The sequence below is a fragment of the Entelurus aequoreus genome, linkage group LG01 (genome assembly GCF_033978785.1).
Source record: "Entelurus aequoreus isolate RoL-2023_Sb linkage group LG01, RoL_Eaeq_v1.1, whole genome shotgun sequence".
Classification (NCBI taxonomy): domain Eukaryota; kingdom Metazoa; phylum Chordata; class Actinopteri; order Syngnathiformes; family Syngnathidae; genus Entelurus; species Entelurus aequoreus.
The window spans coordinates 65,538,792-65,557,296 of NC_084731.1; the positions used below are offsets into that span (position 1 = coordinate 65,538,792).

General features: G+C 43.7%; 1 protein-coding gene across 2 annotated transcripts in view; it reads left to right on the top strand.

Moving 5' to 3' along the window:
* The window catches only part of LOC133655857 (GRIP1-associated protein 1-like), a 37,243-nt gene that overhangs the window by 3,605 nt on the left and 15,133 nt on the right, over nt 1–18,505 (top strand). For both annotated transcript variants that reach the window (XM_062056432.1, XM_062056440.1), the window contains one exon: nt 17,300–17,952. In XM_062056432.1, the coding sequence (XP_061912416.1) occupies nt 17,300–17,952 (653 nt within the window). The remainder of the gene's footprint in view (nt 1–17,299; nt 17,953–18,505) is intronic.

Here is an 18,505-nt window from a genome sequence, read left to right on the forward strand (position 1 = left end):
ACTCTTACACAAGGGATTCCCTTCCGTGATTGGTCATTTCTATGGACACAGAAATGACGTCACCTAAAATTCCGTTTACGGCACATAGTAATGTCGTAATTCAGCTCTGAGTGTGACATTTAAGATTCAGTCCTACACTTCGCTGAAAGTGTGAGTAAGACGCTTGATAACTAACTTTTAAGTGCAGCTTTCAGCGAAGAATTTATTTACTCTTAAGTCAACTCTTAGCAGACTTCTTAGGAGTAATTCGAAGAAGCTTGATAAATACGGCCCCAGATCTATCTGTCAATTATAAGTTTTATTGTTGTTTATGTTTTTTGTTTGTTCGTTTTAGTACCTTCTTTAAAAAAAACAGCTCGGTTTTTTTACATGGCAAACACAAAATATGCAACATTTTCCCCAAAAAATATCTCAAAATATTTAATGTGACGTAATTAGAGCCTTGGATAGGTAATAATAATGACATTGATTTTGATTCTTTTTTTTTTTTAAGGAAAGAAACAGCCTACATGGCAGCTTTGTGTGATTAGAGTAAACATTGCTAAATTTTCTTGTTACATTTCACCTGTTTGCTCTTTAAATACCACTTTTAATCTTTTTTATTTTTTTCAATCGTATTTTTAAAATGTGCCGTGGGGCCCTTAAAAAAATGACCTGCGGCCCGCAAATGGCCCCGGGCCGCACTTTGGACACCCCTGAGGTAGACTGCAGTCCTTTCACAGAAGCTTTAAACTAATTTAATGTAGCAAGGGTTTGAAGTTGAAGATTCGATTGTAGGTTATTCCAAGCCTTCGGTGCTGAAAACCTAAATGCTTTCTTGCCCAGTTCAGTTCTTACTTTGGGGACGACAAATTGCAGAACATTCATTGAACGAAGATTGTGACTTCCTTGTTTCTTTGTTAAAAGACAAGATAGATAAGATGGAGTGATACCCAGAATGGTTTTGTAGATGAACACATACCAATGATTGAGGCGTCGAGCACATACAGATGTCCAGTTAACCATTGAGTATAACACACAATGGTGAGTAAGGGGAGCACAGTTGGTGATGAATCTCAGTGCCCCGTGGTACACACTATCCAGCTTGTGGAGACAACCAGCAGTAGCATTCATGTACAACACATCTCCATAGTCAATAACTGGTAAAAAGGTTGTTTCCACCAATTTCTGTTCCACAGTAAAATAAAAGCAAGACTTGTTTCTATAATAAAATCCCAGTAAAAGTTTCAGTTTTTTTACAACATACTGAATGTGCTCCTTAAAACTCAAGTGGTCATCAATTAAAAATCCTAAATATTTAAAAGAAGATACTAACACAATTTGTTGCCCATTTCTTGTTAAAATGTTCTCACACAGTGCTGATCTTACAGTTTTTGATGTGGTAAAGAACATACACTTTGTTTTCTCTGCATTTAAAACCAGTTGAAGATAGCAAAATTGTTCTTGTACTCTGTCAAATGCATGTTGTAGATATTTAAAGGCCTCAGCAGGAGTGGGTGCTGTGCAGTATATGACAGTATCATCAGCATAGAAATGGAAAGTTGAGTTCGGAATATTCTGTCCAAGATTATTTATGTAAATAGTGAATAATAAGGGACCCAACACAGAACCTTGAGGGACACCCTTTTTCACTTGCAGTACGTCCGAGGAGGAACCTTCTATCTGAACAGCCTGAGTTCTACTTGTGAGGTAATTTGCAAACCATCCAACTGCTTGCTGAGAAAAACCAATAGCTGAAAGACGTTTTAGATCAATCAAATTAGAACGGTATGGCATCAGAGGGTTGGTATTGAACTGGGTAAGAAGCTACTTAACCAACGACAAGCAATACGTGAAGATAGGCGAACACACTTCCACAGAGCTGAAAATATTTTGTGGTGTACCACAGGGATCAATACTCTGACCAAAATTATTCAATCTCTATATAAATGACATTTGTAAAGTTACAAAGGACTTAAAGTCAGTATTATTTGCAGATGATACAACTGTGTTTTGTTCAGGAGACAACACACAGAAGATGATACAAATAACAAATTAAAAAGATATCTTTGAATCTCAGTAAAAGTAAAATAATGATATTTGGTAACAGTAGAAGAGAAAGTCAAACACAAATACAAATAGATGAAGTAGACATTGAAAGGCTAAAAGAAAACACATTTTTGGGTGTAATTATAGATGATAAAACTGATTGGAAATCTCATGTAAAAATATACAACATAAAGTAGCAAGAAACATGTCAATAATGAACAAAGCAAAACATGTTCTGGACCAAAAATCACTTCATATTCTCTACTGCTCACTAGTGTTTAATATCTGAGTTATTGTGTAGAAATATGGGGAAATAACTACAAATGTACGCTTCATTCACTGTGTTACAAAAAAGATCAGTTATAATAATACATAATGTTTGACATAGAGAAAATACAAACACTTCATTAAATCAGAATAATTAAAATTCAACGATTTGGTGCATTTGCAAACATCTAAAATGATGTACAAAGCAAATTATAACCTGCTAGTCAAGAATGTACAACAATTCTTCTCAACAAAAGAGGAGAAATATAATCTTAGAGGAAAATGTAATTTAAAACATTTGTATGCTCGTACAACACTTGAAACCTTTAGTATATCAGTATGTGGAATTAAATGATGGAATGGATTAAGTAAAGATATCAAACAGAACAAGAATTATGATGAACATCTTGAACCCTTTTTTTGTTTTTGTTTTATTTATTTTTATTGAGACAGATTATTTATGTATTTAATATGTGTTTACTTATTATGGTATATTATTTGTTTATTATTTATTTGTTCACTGTTCTGTTACAGAGAACAAGGAAATAGGATGACATTGCTATGGTATGAAAAAAGGGTAGGATTAAATACGCTCTGCTTCTTCCTACTCCTTTTCGGACGTGTTGTAATGAAACAACTGGACATATGTGATGAATTACATTGCATTGTATGCATGTTCCAAATAAACTGAAACTGAACTGAACACAGTATGGGTTCAGTGTCGATACAGGCATAGGCGCCGATCCCATTGCCGAGCACCCACGTGGGATTGATGGCAAATTCTTTCTCACCACCAAGCAGAAACCGTGAATGCTCAGGCCCCGTCTACACTAAGCCGGCTAAGGTTATCCTGGGTAAATCCCACCTAACCTTATCGTTGTCCACACACACACAATGGTAGTTTAAAGGCCTACTGAAATGAATTTTTTTTATTTAAACGGGGATAGCAGATCTATTCTATGTGTCATACTTGATCATTTCGCGATATTGCCATATTTTTGCTGAAAGGATTTAGTATAGAACAACGACGATAAAGATTGCAACTTTTGGTATCTGATTAAAAAAAAGGCTTGCCCCTACCGGAAGTAGCGTGACGTAGTCAGTTGAACATATACGCAAAGTTCCCTATTGTTTACAATGATGGCCGCATGAAGTGAGAGAGATTCGGACCGAGAAAGCGACAATTTCCCCATTAATTTGAGCGAGGATGAAAGATTTGTGGATGAGTAAAGTGCAAGTGAAGGACTAGTGGGGAGTTGAAGCTATTCAAATAGGGAAGATACTGTGAGAGCCGGGGGTGACCTGATATTCAGCTGTGAATGACTACAACAGTAAATAAACACAAGACATATATACTCTATTAGCCACAACACAACCAGGCTTATATTTAATATGCCACAAATTAATCCTGCATAAAAACACCTGCGTGTTTGTTACGCTAGTTCCTAGCTCCTCTGCTAGCTCCTAGCTCCATAGAACACGCCAATACAATTCAAACACCTGATCAACACACACAATCACTCAGCCCAAAAGACCGTTCACCTAACCCAAGGTTCATAAAGCTTATATATTTTTAAAAAGTTACGTACGTGACGCGCACATACGGTCAAGCTATCAAATGTTTAGCAGCCAAGGCTGCATACTCACGGTACCTGATATTCAGCTGGGAATGACTACAACAGTAAATAAACACAAGACATATATATACTCTATTAGCCACAACACAACCAGGCTTATATTTAATATGCCACAAATTAATCCTGCATAAAAACACCTGCGTGTTTGTTATGCTATGCTAGCTCCTAGCTCCTATGCTAGCTCCTAGCTCCATAGAACACGCCAATACAATTCAAACACCTGATCAACACACACAATCACTCAGCCCAAAAGACCGTTCACCTAACCCAAGGTTCATAAAGCGTATATATTTTAAAAAAGTTACATACATACGCAAAAAAAAGTTGCGCACATACGGTCAAGCGATCAAATGTTTAGAAGCCAAAGCTGCATACTCACTGTAGCACGTCTGCGTCTTTGTCATCCAAATCAAAGTAATCCTGGTAAGAGTCTGTGTTGTCCCAGTTCTCTACAGGCGTCTGTGTATCGAAGTCAAAAGTCCTCCTGGTTAGAGTCTCTGTTATCCGAGTTCTTCCATCTTGACTGCATCTTTCGGGAATGTAAACAAAGAAGCGCCGGCTGTGTACTGTTGTTGCTGACTACGTTCGAAAAATACGTCCATTTCGCACCGACAACTTTCTTCTTTGCTTGCTCAGCTTCCTTCTCCATAATGCAATGAACATGATTGCAACAGATTCACGAACACAGATGTCCAGAATACTGTGGAATTATGAAATGAAAACAGAGCTTTTTCGTATTGGCTTCAATGTGGAAGGCATACCCGTGTTCGCCGGGCCACGTCACGCGCATACGTCATCCTCAGAGGCGTTTCGAACCGGAAGTTTAGCGGCAAATTTAAAATGTCACTTTATAAGTTAACCCGGCCGTATTGGCCTGTGTTATAATGTTAAGATTTCATCATTGATATATAAACTATCAGACTGCGTGGTCGGTAGTAGTGGGTTTCAGTAGGCCTTTAAGACACCCTACCCCCCTCCATCAGCCGGCGCAACGCGACCTAATACGCATGCATGGAAAATGTGCACGTCATAGTCACCTCCAGTGTTGCTTTGTGTGCAAGTTTTTAAATTAAATGTAACTTATCTGAACAATATCCAATGTTGTGGTATTTCAATGAACTGGAATCCAGTGTACTGTGGGTCCCTATTGTAGTGAATCACACCTGAGACATCATAAATTAATCACGTCTTTATTAGACACGTGAAAGTAAACAATGTGATAAAGAATATTTTACATCAATCAAACTAGGGATCTAGATATCTGGTCAGGACACTCCTCACTCTTTTGCCTTCACCATCATTGTCCATTCCTTTTTGGTGACTTTATATACTCTAGACCTAGACGTTGGTCTTTCAGCTATTGGTTTTTCTCAGCAAGCAGTTGGATGGTTTGCAAATTACCTCACAAGTAGAACTCAGGCTGTTCAGATAGAAGGTTCCTCCTCGGACGTACTGCAAGTGAGAAAGGGTGTCCCTCATGGTTCTGTGTTGGGCCCCTTATTATTCACTATTTACATAAATAATCTTGGACAGAATATTCCGAACTCAACTTTCCATTTCTATGCTGTTGATACTGTCATATACTGCACAGCACCCACTCCTGCTGAGGCCTTTAAATATCTACAACATGCATTTGACAGAGTACAAGAACAATTTTGCTATCTTCAACTGGTTTTAAATGCAGAGAAAACAAAGTGTATGTTCTTTACCACATCAAAAACTGTAAGATCAGCACTGTGTGAGAACATTTTAACAAGACATGGGCAACAAATTATGTTAGTATCTGCTTTTAAATATTTAGGATTTTTAATTGATGACCACTTGAGTTTTAAGGAGCACATTCAGTATGTTGTAAAAAAACTGAAACTTTACCGGGATTTTATTATAGAAACAAGTCTTTCTTTTCTTTTACTGTGAAACAGAAATTGGTGGAAACAACCTTTTTACCAGTTATTGACTATGGAGATGTGTTGTACATGAATGCTACTGCTGGTTGTCTCCACAAGCTGGATAGTGTGTACCACGGGGCACTGAGATTCATCACCAACTGCGCTCCCCTCACTCACCATTGCGTATTATACTCAATGGTTAACTGGACATCTTTATGTGTGCGACGCCTCAATCATTGGTATGTGTTCATCTACAAAACCATTCTGGGTTTTACTGCATCTTATCTGTCTTGTCTTTTAACAAAGAAACAATGTCATGTGAGCAAGTTTTAATGTTGTAAATGTGATGTTTTATGTATTTGTTTACTGTTTTTAATGTAACCTTGCTGCTGCCCTCTTGGCCAGGTCTCCCTTGGAAACGAGATCTTTGATCTCAATGGGATTTTACCTGGTTAAATAAAGGTTAAATAAAAATAAAGTTGGGTCTGTGACATACATGGCGGACAATAACTGATAGTCTGCTTTGCCAGTCCAAAAGCATTTGCCATTGTCCGCAGTCTTCACTTGACGGCCAGGTAATACAAAGCAAACGCTACCTTTTTTTTATCACATCCACGGTAGCCCGCATTCTCGTTGTCTCTCCTTCGACAAATGGACAAAGTTTTTCGGTTAGTAGAATCACAGCTGACCTGGACATTGGAAAGTTCTCTTGCCATCTGAGAAGTGTTGTATCCCAAATAGCTGCAATCGCTTTCTCTTAAGGTATTCATGTGTGATTTCCACAAGCGTCTGTACATGTAGAAGAAGGGGAAACACGGGCATGTCTGGATGACTCGCCTCCATATTTCCAGTAGTTAGCTCCGAGTTACGAAACCGCTTTATTATGAAGCTGGCTGTGGCGCGTTCTTTCTGACATCACTTCCTGTCTGAGGCGCGTCTTTCTGGCGTCACTTCCTCTCCGAACTCACTTTGTAAACGATCAATGAGTCCATAAAGGCCGGAGATTCAAGAAATACACGGCACACTTACCCGTGTAAAAAATTGTCCGAGGAGGGGGACCTTAAACGCTGGTTTAGTGTGGCTGAAACGGGGATTAGGCTAAATAATTATTCCTTTAAGGGGTTATCCGACTTAGTGTAGACATAGCCTCAGAAAAGTAGCGTCAGATTTACCGCCCGTCCAAGCACCAACTGGCAGAAATGTAGATCGCCGCCTATGGATACAGGTAGTGAGTGTGCCATATGCTAACTGAGGCGTCCTTTACCCGTCACCACTAACACTGATCGGGATGTCATGACCGTTCTGACAGAAAATCACACGAAAGCCACATTTTAATGCAGATTTTGAATTTCAAGGCTATGCTTTTGAACAGCCTGTTCAAGTTCAGGGGCCGGACATCGCAATGAGGGTATTTTGTCAGAAAGTGCCTCCGCAGGTTGTATTCCTTTGAGAATGCGTTGACTTAATTGCAAAACAAACACGTCGTCTTTCACACCGTCAGTTTGGTCATGTTGGTGTTTCCCCGTGTTCTGTGCTTTTTCCTATCCTGCGCTCTTATTTTGGTTTCTGTTTCCTGTCACTGCACATCTGTCCTGAGCGCTGCCTAACTCGCCTGTCTCTGATTGGCACTCCAGCAGGCCTCAAATTTTAACTTTTTAAGGTCAAGGCAAGAGTTGCCTTAAAGGAGGGCTCATATTTTAGGGCACCAAGGCAAGTTAGAAGGACACCAAGGCAAACATTATTTTCTTTCTAGGCAGGGGCTCCAAAGCATGCATGCATACATATACATTAGGGGTGTAACGGTACACAAAAATTTCGGTTCGGTACGTACCTCGGTTCAGAGGTCACGGTTCAGTTCATTTTCGGTACAGTAAGAAAACAATAAAATATACATTTTTTGGTTATTTATTCACCAAATTTGTAAACAATGGCTTTATCCTTTTACCATTGGGAACACTATAATAATTCTGCCCACGTTAATCAACATTAAACTGCCTCAAGTTGTTGCTCAGATTAAATAAAATGACAAAACTTTTCTTCTACATATAAAAAGTGCAACATTAAACAGTTTCAAGTCAACTCATCATGCTTAATTTATTACAGCATTTGGGAAGCCTGTAGTTGATTTTTATTATGTAAATGTTATATTTTTATCTACATGTGATAGCAGGGACCCTGCCATTCAAAACTAGGCTGCTACATTACTAATGATTAATGTAACTATAGCTGAAAAAATAGTACAATAGCAATAGGAAAGACTACACACACACACCCACACACGCACACACTGCAAAATGAGCTAACGTTACGCTAAAAGCTAATTAGCCTTCACCTCAAGCCAGGACTGCGAGCGAGCTGAGCTGCAGTTTAAGTTTCTAGAAGGTCAACGGGCTCATAGTGATGTTACTAGTAGTTGACTGGGAGGTGTTTATTTTAATTTGGGGAGAGTACGCTGCCTGATGCTCACCTGCTAAACACCTATCTGCTCGATGCTGAAGCACTGACTACATGCGTTCTGAATACGCACTGCTGATTGGCTGTTACCGCTTTGAATATGCACTGCTGATTGGCTGTTACCGCTTTTTGTGTAACCAATCAGATGGTTGTGTGGGTGGGACAATGCTGGGTGCTGAGACAGAGGCAGAAGAAGCAAAGGAGCGTGTTAAGACTTTAGCTTAGAAACTCGTTCGGTACACCCCCGTACCGAACCGAAACCCCCGTACCGAAACGGTTCAATACAAAACACGTACCGTTACACTCCTAATATACATCCATCCATTTTCTACCGCTTGTCCCTAGTTTTTTAAAATTCATTATTAATATAAACTTGTCAGCTTTTTGTCATTTAATGATGCCTTTATCTCTATTTTTACCTTTTGATAGAGGGAAGTATTTTTTGTAATTATTAATTTTTTAAGTTATATACAGTACATGTAGATCCATTAAGAGTTTGAGCAAAAATATGTCTTATAGGAATTAACTATACACTAGGGGTGCAACGGTACGTGTATTTGTATTGAACCGTTTCGGTACGGGGGTTTCGGTTCGGTTCGGAGGTGTACCGAACGAGTTTCCACACGGACATATTAAGTAGCGTAGCGCAAGTTGTGTAAACAATGCACATCGAGGCACAACACACGGCATGCTAGCAACGACCGGGCTACGACCACATGTAAAAGCCAGAGCTGGAAGACCCTCCTGCCTCGTTAAGATCTCCCGTTTGGGAACACTTCGGCTGCGCGGTGCGGAGGACGGAGGTTTGCCGACATTGTTCAGCAGCGGTAAGGCATGCTTCTGCCATCACGTCAAACATGCTAACCCATTTGAAGCGGCACCACCCCCAAGTGAACATCGCTTCAACAAAGATAAAGACGAGCAAACAGCTCCCACCTCTTACTGCCAAGTTAGCCAGGCTGGGGGGGGGGGGGGGGGGGGGGGGAGTTAATCTGAGGCTGAGTTTACTTGAAACTGTTTAATGTTGCACTTTTTATATGTAGAAGAAACATTTTTTCATTTTATTTAATCTGAGCAACAACTTGAGGCAGTTTAATGTTGATTAACGTGGACCCAGACTTAAACAAGTTGAAAAACTTATTCAGGTGTTACCATTTAGTGGTCAATTGTACGGAATGTGTACTGTACTGTGCAATCTACTAATAAAAGTCTCAATCAATCAATCAAAAAAAGCACTTTATATGTAGAAAAGTTTTGTTAAGAAACTATTCTGAGCCTTATCTTATTTAGTTTTTATTTTATATATGTTGACCACATTAACCCTGGCAATGGACCCTGTGTGTATATGTATGTTATGCCATTGTTTACAAATTTGGTAAATAAATAACCAAAACATTTATATGATGTTTTCTTTCTGTACCGATAATGAACGGAACCGTGACCTCAAAACTGAGGTACGTACCGAACCGAAATTTTTGTGTACCGTTACACCCCTACTATACACAATAAAACATTAACAAAATGATGTGTCACATGGTTTTTAAAGTAATACCTTTGTGACATGAAAAGAAAACATGGCATTTACTTTTTGATATCAAAATACAACACAAAGCAGTTTGGCTAATGAAGATAAATGTGACGACCGGGTGCGGGTGTTCGTTCTCTCAGGGATGCAGACGGGCTTCGGACACAGCTTGCAGGTACAAAAATGATTTAATAAAGCATAAATCAGACAGGAACAAATAAACACGTGCTCATCGCACTTAAAGTACAAAAACTAAAGGAGCTAGCGTGGGAGCTAGAGTAAAACACTAACACTAAACAGAGCCTTTAGCGTGGAAGCTAGAAGGTTACCAGAGCCTTAGCGTGGAAGCTAGAAGGTTACAGAACCGGAACAAAAGTCGTCAACTGTTGTGTGAAAAACAAACTACGATGCAACACAGACTGAATGAAAAGGCAGGCTTATATAATGAAGACAATAATGAAAAACAGGTGCGCGTCGGGAACACCCGCGGCAGGTGAAAGTAATCAGTTGCTATGGTAACAAACTCAGGTGCATAAACAGGAACTAGAAAGAGATCAAAACTAACAGAAAAACACAAGTGACTAGAAAACGTAAACAGAAATATGATCCGGGCAGCGGATCATAACAGTACCCCCCCCTTAAGGGACAGATCCCAGATGTCCCCTGGAAAAACTAACCCTCCCCCCCGACTACAAGGCAGTTCACGAGTCAAGGGAGGGAGGAGGGAGGAATTGGCGGAGGGTCGCCAGGCCACGTGTCCCCGAATCCAACGGGGACGAGTCAGGTGGCGGCGGCGAATGGAACGCCGCTGCCGCAGGCGAGGCGGGCGACCACGGAAAGGCCACATTTGTGGCCGCCAAGAAGGTGGGCGTGGTTGGCGCCAGAAGTTCAGCAGCCTCTGAGTCCTGCAACAAAGTCTTGGGTGTCGCTGCTGTTGGCGCCAAAGGCGTCCATAAAAAGTCCATAGACGAGGAGGTGGCCGGCGCCGTGGTGCGGCTCGCCGGACACGAGGAGGTGGGCGGCGTCGAGGTGCGGCCCGTCGGGCACGAGGATGTGGGCACGTCGTCGGCGAAGCAGGTGTGGAAGCCGTAGGAGGCGTCGCCATGGAAGCAGGAGGCGTCGCCGTGGAAGCAGGAGGCGTCGCCGTGGAAGCAGGAGGCGTCGCCGTGGAAGCAGGAGGCGTCGCCGTGGCAGCAGGAGGCGTCGACGTCGGCGTGGAAGCAGGAGGCGTCGACGTCGGCGTGGAAGCAGGAGGCGTCGACGTCGGCGTGGAAGCAGGAGGCGTCGACGTCGGCGTGGAAGCAGGAGGCGTCGACGTCGCCATGGAAGCAGGAGGCGTCGCCGTGGAAGCAGGAGGAGTCGACGTCGCCGTGGAAGCAGGAAGAGTCGACATTGCTGTCGTTGCCGTGGGAGCAGGAAGAGTTGACGTCGTTGCCGTGGAAGCAGGAGTCGCTGTCGTTGCCGTGGCAGCAGGTGGCGTCGCCGTGGAAGCAGGAGGAGGCGCCGGCGTGGGCGGAGCAGGCGGCTCGTCTGCCGGCGGCTCGTCTGCCGGCGGCTCGTCTGCCGGCGGCTCGTCTGCCGGCGGCTCGTCTGCCGGCGGCTCGTCTGCCGGCGGCTCGTCTGCCGGCGTGGGCGGAGCAGGCGTCCGGACTGTCGTTGTCGTTGCCGTGGTAGCCGGAGCAGGAGGCGACGTCGTCGTCGTGGCAGCAGGAGTCGCTGTCGTTGCAGCAGGAGTCGCTGTCGTTGCAGCAGGAGTCGCTGTCGTTGTCGTTGTCGTTGCAGCAGGAGTCGCTGTCTTTGTCGCAGGTGCTGGTGCGTGAACCAGTCTGGGGACAGGTGCTGGTGTGGAAACCAGACTTGGAGCAGGTGCTGGTGTGGAAACCAGACTTGGAGGTACTGGTGTGGAAACCAGACTTGGAGGTGCTGGTCGTGGCCTGGCAGGAGGTTGCGGCTTAGCACGCTGAAGGACTGGTGGCGGTGGCCGGGCAGGGGGGACCATCACCTGCAGCGCGGTGAGAATAGTTCCCAGCTGTCTCTCCAAACCCTCAAGGCGGGCGTCTTGGCGTTCCGCCATGGCGTTGATGCCAGTCCTAAGAACGCCAAACTGTTCCTCCTGTTGTCCAAGTTGTTTTTCCTGTTGGAGCAATGCCCTCTTTACTGGGTCGGTCTCTGCGGGGTATCGTGTGCTTTGCAGAGCTGGAGCAGGAGGTGGAGCCGAAGCAGACAGCGCCCCCGCTGGAGGAGAGGCGGGCAGCCACCACAGTGGAATGCGGTCTGCCTGCCCCGCTGACCCGCTACCAGCACTGGCCCCCCCCTCAGGAAGCAGATTCCAGATGCTAGCTGGAGCTGGTGGGAGAAGCGCTTGTGCGGGTTCCGCGGGAGTAGAGGGCACGGGCGGGTGGGCTCTAGGAAGCCTGGGAGCTGGCCTTGTGCGTGAGCATCGCTGGCGTCTCTCTGGAAAATTGCCAGCAGGTGGTGTCTGAGGGGAGGAGAAGCCGCACGGGAAGAGCCTGGCAGACAACGTTGGGGGCAAAGTGACTGGGGGTGGAGCTAGAAAGTCAGGTGACTGGGACTGACTAGATTTAGTCTTTAAAAAATTTTCCTGATAATGCTTAATTGCCGAATTAACGTCACTTGTAAACGGCTGACAGAAAGAATTGACAGAATGTATAAAAATGTCTTTGTCTATGACGTCATCACAAATGGACGGGGCAACGTCATCAGGGGGCGTGTCATCAGGGGGCGCCGAAGGAATGACGTCATAGCTGAAGTCCCAGTGATTGACAGGCCAGTCATAGCAATCTTCGGTAAGGTAGTTGATGGAATTAACAGATCTTTGAAGAGGGGAATCCTGGGCTGCCTGCTGATGGCTGTGTTCCGGAGGGATGAATTGCGGGGTTGGTGCGTCTTTGCCGCGAGCCGAAGCCTTCTTGGTTGACTTCCGCTTTCGCTGACGCATGCGAGCGAGCTGAGAGCGGACCTCCCCTGGCCAGATGGAGTCGAGCGGGACCAGAACTCCTCCAGGTCCCCAAATCATCTCCTCATCTGGAGAACAGCGGAGCGTCTCTGCTTCCATCGCTCGGAGGACCATCCACGCACCTTCATCTTCCTTTGACATGCCCGCAGCGAGAGAACTTCTTCTTGGTTGCATCGTACTGTGACGACCGGATGCGGGTGTTCGTTCTCTCAGGGATGCAGACGGGCTTCGGACACAGCTTGCAGGTACAAAAATGATTTAATAAAGCACAAATCAGACAGGAACAAATAAACACGTGCTCATCACACTTAAAGTACAAAAACTAAAGGAGCTAGCGTGGGAGCTAGAGTAAAACACTAACACTAAACAGAGCCTTTAGCGTGGAAGCTAGAAGGTTACCAGAGCCTTAGCGTGGAAGCTAGAAGGTTACAGAACCGGAACAAAAGTCGTCAACTGTTGTGTGAAAAACAAACTACGATGCAACACAGACTGAATGAAAAGGCAGGCTTATATAATGAAGACAATAATGAAAAACAGGTGCGCGTCGGGAACACCCGCGGCAGGTGAAAGTAATCAGTTGCTATGGTAACAAACTCAGGTGCATAAACAGGAACTAGAAAGAGATCAAAACTAACAGAAAAACACAAGTGACTAGAAAACGTAAACAGAAATATGATCCGGGCAGCGGATCATAACAATAAAGTCTAAAAAAAAAGATGTGTTCTTCTCCAACGCCCCCTTGTGGTTCAGTACAACAGTTTGGCCAACAAAACAAAAAAACAGGATTGACAGAGTGTTTCCTCACCTCATTAAAGGCCTACTGAAATGATTTTTTTTTATTTAAACGGGGATAGCAGATCCATTCTATGTGTCATACTTGATAATTTTGCGATATTGCCATATTTTTGCTGAAAGGATTTAGTATAGAACAACAACGATAAAGTTTGCAACTTTTGGTCTCTGATAAAAAAAAGCCTTGCCCCTACCGGAAGTAGCGTGACGACACTGGAGGAAGGACTGCTCACATTTCCCCATTGTTTACACCAGCAGCGAGAGACATTCGGACCGAGAAAGCGACGATTACCCCATTAATTTGAGCGAGGATGAAAGATTCGTGGATGAGGAAAGTAAAGGACTAGCGTGCAGTGCAGAACGTATCTTTTTTCGCTCTGACCGTAACTTAGGTACAAGGGCTCATTGGATTCCACACTCTCTCCTTTTTCTATTGTGGATCACGGATTTGTATTTTAAACCACCTCGGATACTATCCTCTTGAAAATGAGAGTCGAGAACGCGAAAAGGACATTCACAGTGACTTTTATCTCCACGACAATACATCGGTGAAGCACTTTAGCTACTGAGCTAACGTGATAGCATCGGGCTTAACTGCATATAGAAACAAAACAAATAAGTCCCTGACTGGAAGGATAGACAGAAGATCAACAATACTACCAAACTCTGGACAAGTAACTACACGGTTAATGCTTTCCAGCTTGGCGAAGCTTAGCAATGCTGTTGCTAACGATGCCATTGAAGCTAACTTAGCCACGGAACCTCGACAGAGCTATGCTAAAAACATTAGCTCTGCACCTACGCCAGCTCTCATCTGCTCATCACGACCCATGCTCACCTGCGTTCCAGCGATCGACGGTACGACGAAGGACTTCACCCGATCACCGATGCGGTCGGCGGCCTGGAGACGGAGGAAGTCAAGGTGATGTCGGTGGCTAGCGCGTCTGCTATCCATCTCAAATTCCTCCTGGTTGTGTTGCTGTAGTCCGCCGCTAATACACCGATCCCACCTACAACTTTCTTCTTTGGAGTCTCCATTGTTCATTAAACAAATTGCAAAAGATTCACCAACACAGATGTCCAGAATACTGTGGAATTTTGAGATGAAAACAGAGCTTTTAGTATTGGATTCAATGGGCTCCGAATACTTCCGCTTCAACCGTTGACGTCACGCGCAAACGTCATCATATCGAAACGTTTTCAGCCGGAAGTTTGCCGGGAAATTTAAAATTGCACTTTATAAGTTAACCCGGCCGTATTGGCATGTGTTGCAATGTTAAGATTTCCTCATTGATATATAAACTATCAGACTGCGTGGTCGGTAGTAGTGGGTTTCAGTAGGCCTTTAACTCAGTCACAGAAGCTGATGGACGCTGTGTATGTCAAAATTAAAGCAACATCATATAGTTTTTCTCCTTCGCTGTTTACCGTATTTTCCGCACCATAAGGCGCCCCGTGTTATTAGCCGCACGTTTAATGAACGGAATATTTCAAAACTTTGTTTACCTATTAGCCGCCCCGTGCTATTAGCCGCACCTACGCTACGCTAAAGGGAATGTCAACAAAACAGTCAGATAGGTCAGTCAAACTTTAATAATATATTACAAACCAGCGTTCTAACAACTCTGTTCACTCCCAAAATGTAATGTACAAATGTGCAATCACAAAAATAGTAACACTCAAAATAGTGCAAAGCAATAGCAACATCAATAACTCCACGTTGCTCATACGTTAGTGTCACACAACACACAAAATAAACATTTAAAGCTCACTTTCTGAAGTTATTACTCATCCACAAATCCCTGGAATTATTCTTCTTCGGTGTGCTTCACTTGTTTTTTGACACCATCGATGATGTGGACGCGCATGCAGTCGTAGATCAACAGGAACGGCGCTGCGTGAAAAAAGTCACCCAGTGTCTTCGCGTAAACGTCTATCAACCACTCGCTCATCTTTTCTTCATCCACCCATCCCTTCGAGATAGCTTTTATGATGACGCCGGCTGGAAAGTTCTCTTTTGGCAAGGTCTTCCTTTTGAATATCACCGTGGGTGGAAGTTTCTGGCCGTTAGCATGGCAAGCTAGAACCACAGTAGGACGACTTCTCATTCCCTGTGGTGCGAATATTCACCGTACGTGTTCCCGTTGTATCCACAGTACGGTTCACATGAATATCAAAAGTCAGTGGAACCTTGTACGCGTGTCTCTTAGTAGGAGACATTTTGTTGTCACAAATGAAATGAAACGTAATATCCGCGCGCTTCTTCTTCTACGGGGGCGGGTGCTCACCTTGGCAGTTGCTTACAGTAGAAGAAGAAGCGCTTCCTCTTCTATGGGGGCGGTTGCTTACCGTAGAAGAAGAAGCGCTTCCTCTTTTACGGGGAAAAAAGATGGCGGCTGTTTACCGTAGTTGCGAGACCTAAACTTTATGAAAATAAATATGAATATTAATCCATATATAAGGCGCACCGGGTTATTAGCCGCACTGTCTGCTTTTGAGAAAAATTGTGGTTTTTAGGTGCGGCTTATGGTGCGGAAAATACGGTACTTTTAGTGTCGAGACAAGTGTCTCCAATATTGTCCACACTTGTCTCCATCTAGCAGTAGTGCGCTCTTAAACACACGGCGGGAAGCGAGGGAAAATGACTGCAGCGTCCCGGAAGAGTTGGTGCTGCAAGGAATTCTGGGAATGTGTTCTGTTGTGTTTGTTGTGTTGCGGTGCAAATATTCTCCCGAAATGATAAATGATAAATGATAAATGGGTTGTACTTGTATAGCGCTTTTCTACCTTCAAGGTACTCAAAGCGCTTTGACAGTATTTCCACATTTACCCATTCACACACACATTCACACACTGATGGCGGGAGCTGCCATGCAAGGCGCTAACCAGCAGCCATCAGAGGCAAAGGGTGAAGTGTCTTGCCCAAGGACACAACGGACGTGACTAGGAAGGTAGAAGGTGGGAATTGAACCCCAGTAACCAGCAACACTCCGATTGCTGGCACAGCCACTCTACCAACTTCGCCACGCCGCCCTCAGTAATGTAATTGTCATTATTGTTTAGTGTGGTTTCACTATATGGCAAAGGTTTATGACAGTGTTGGCGTTGTTTATACGGCCTCCCTTAGTGTGACATGTATGTCTGTTGACTAAGTATACTCCGGGGTAATACCCTTGGAGCGATATTAACATTGATAGTCCGCCATGATTAATAAGCCAAATGCTAATGCGCATGCCCCTGACTTCGTGTTGCCTTAAATGCATTAACAAATGACGGGGGTTTCGGTAATTTTTACAAAGGAGAAAAGAGACGGTTAGTCCGTCTGGAATTTTATCGCGAGTTATCATTATGCCGTTGACAATTATATCCCTCGTCCATTAACAAGTAAAAAGTCAATGACGGTCACGGAAACAACTGCCGCAAATGTTGGTCAATTTTCTAGGGCACTACGGCAAATGAGAGGGTGGTCGCGGCAATTGCCGTGGTTAAATTTGAGCCCTGCTCTAGACTCACCTGTTGCCAATCAGGCTTCTTCAAACGCCAGCCTGAGAGCAGGCTGAGTTTTAATGTTTTCATCATTGGGTGATGTTCGGCGGGACAAATTCCGAGCTTTGGCGAGTCTTGCAAAGATGACGTCTAACATTGAGATGTGTATGAATACTTTTTGAGTGGGCAACATTTTCTTGACTTGCTATTCTTTGTGTAAAGTTATTTTTCTTTTCCTCAATAGATTGTAACAAATCAGCTTCTACTGTCGGAGAGCAAGCACCGAAGCGCGACACTCCTGTCGAGCCAGAATTAGCAGAGCCTCTGATGAAAAAGGCTAAAATGGATCAGACTGAACAATTGACCTCTGGTGCATCCGAGCCACTGACGGCTGAAGAAGTTTTGCAGCCAACCGGTATTGTCTCTAAAGAGAAGCCAACCGGTATTGTCTCTAAAGAGGAGCCAACAGAAATGTCCGTGTCGCATGTTGTATCTTTATCAGAGACATGTCCTAAAGTACCTAAAGAGGATCCAACAGAAATATCTGTGTCACATGTGGTATCTTTATCAGAGACATGTCCTCAAGTACCTAAAGAGGATCCAACAGAAATATCTGTGTCACATGTGGTATCTTTATCAGAGACCTGTCCTAAAGTACCCGAAGAAGAGCACCTAGAAGTACCTGAGCCCTGTGCAGTTGAGCCATTGGCTAAAAAACCTGATGGCTCTGATGCCAAAGAGAAAGACAACAAAAGGCTTGAGGACAACATCACCAGCCCACTACAGGATATTACCTTTGGAAACCTCAACACAACCCCAGAAATCCCTCGGCCAAGATGTAGTAAGAAACTCGACAACCTTGGATCTCTGAAACCACCAAAAACTTCAGACACAAAGGTAAACTTTTTTTTTTTTAATTCCTTAAAGGGGCCTTATTATGCAAAACCATCTTTTCTTACCTATTGGTAGGGATGATACTCGAAACCGGTTTTCCCGGTTGTTCGATAAGAAAAGAACCAAGTCCTCGGACTCGAATCCCTTTTTGAGAACCGGTACCCGTTATCGAGACCACTATAGTAAAGAAAAAGAGTTGGTTCTTTATTCGAATCCCTGGGAACGAATCCCATCCCGACAAGAAATGCTCCGTGTGACATCACAAGAAATTACGTCACGTAGCTCAGTCATTAGGCGCAGATAGGGAAAGCAGAAAGCGCTCCAAGGTGTAATAAAGTTCAAAACAAAAGGTATAATCCAATGAATAACTTTACTGAGAGATTTGAGCAGGGTACAAACACATGACGAACACTTATACGACCAAACAGGCTAGCAACGCACCTCCTTTACGACAGCTGTCGCAACGTTCTTAAAGCAACCGCAGCACATACATATATATGACATCTCCCTTTTTTAACTTTTGTTTTTCTTTCCTTGTAAACAAAACAATCACACT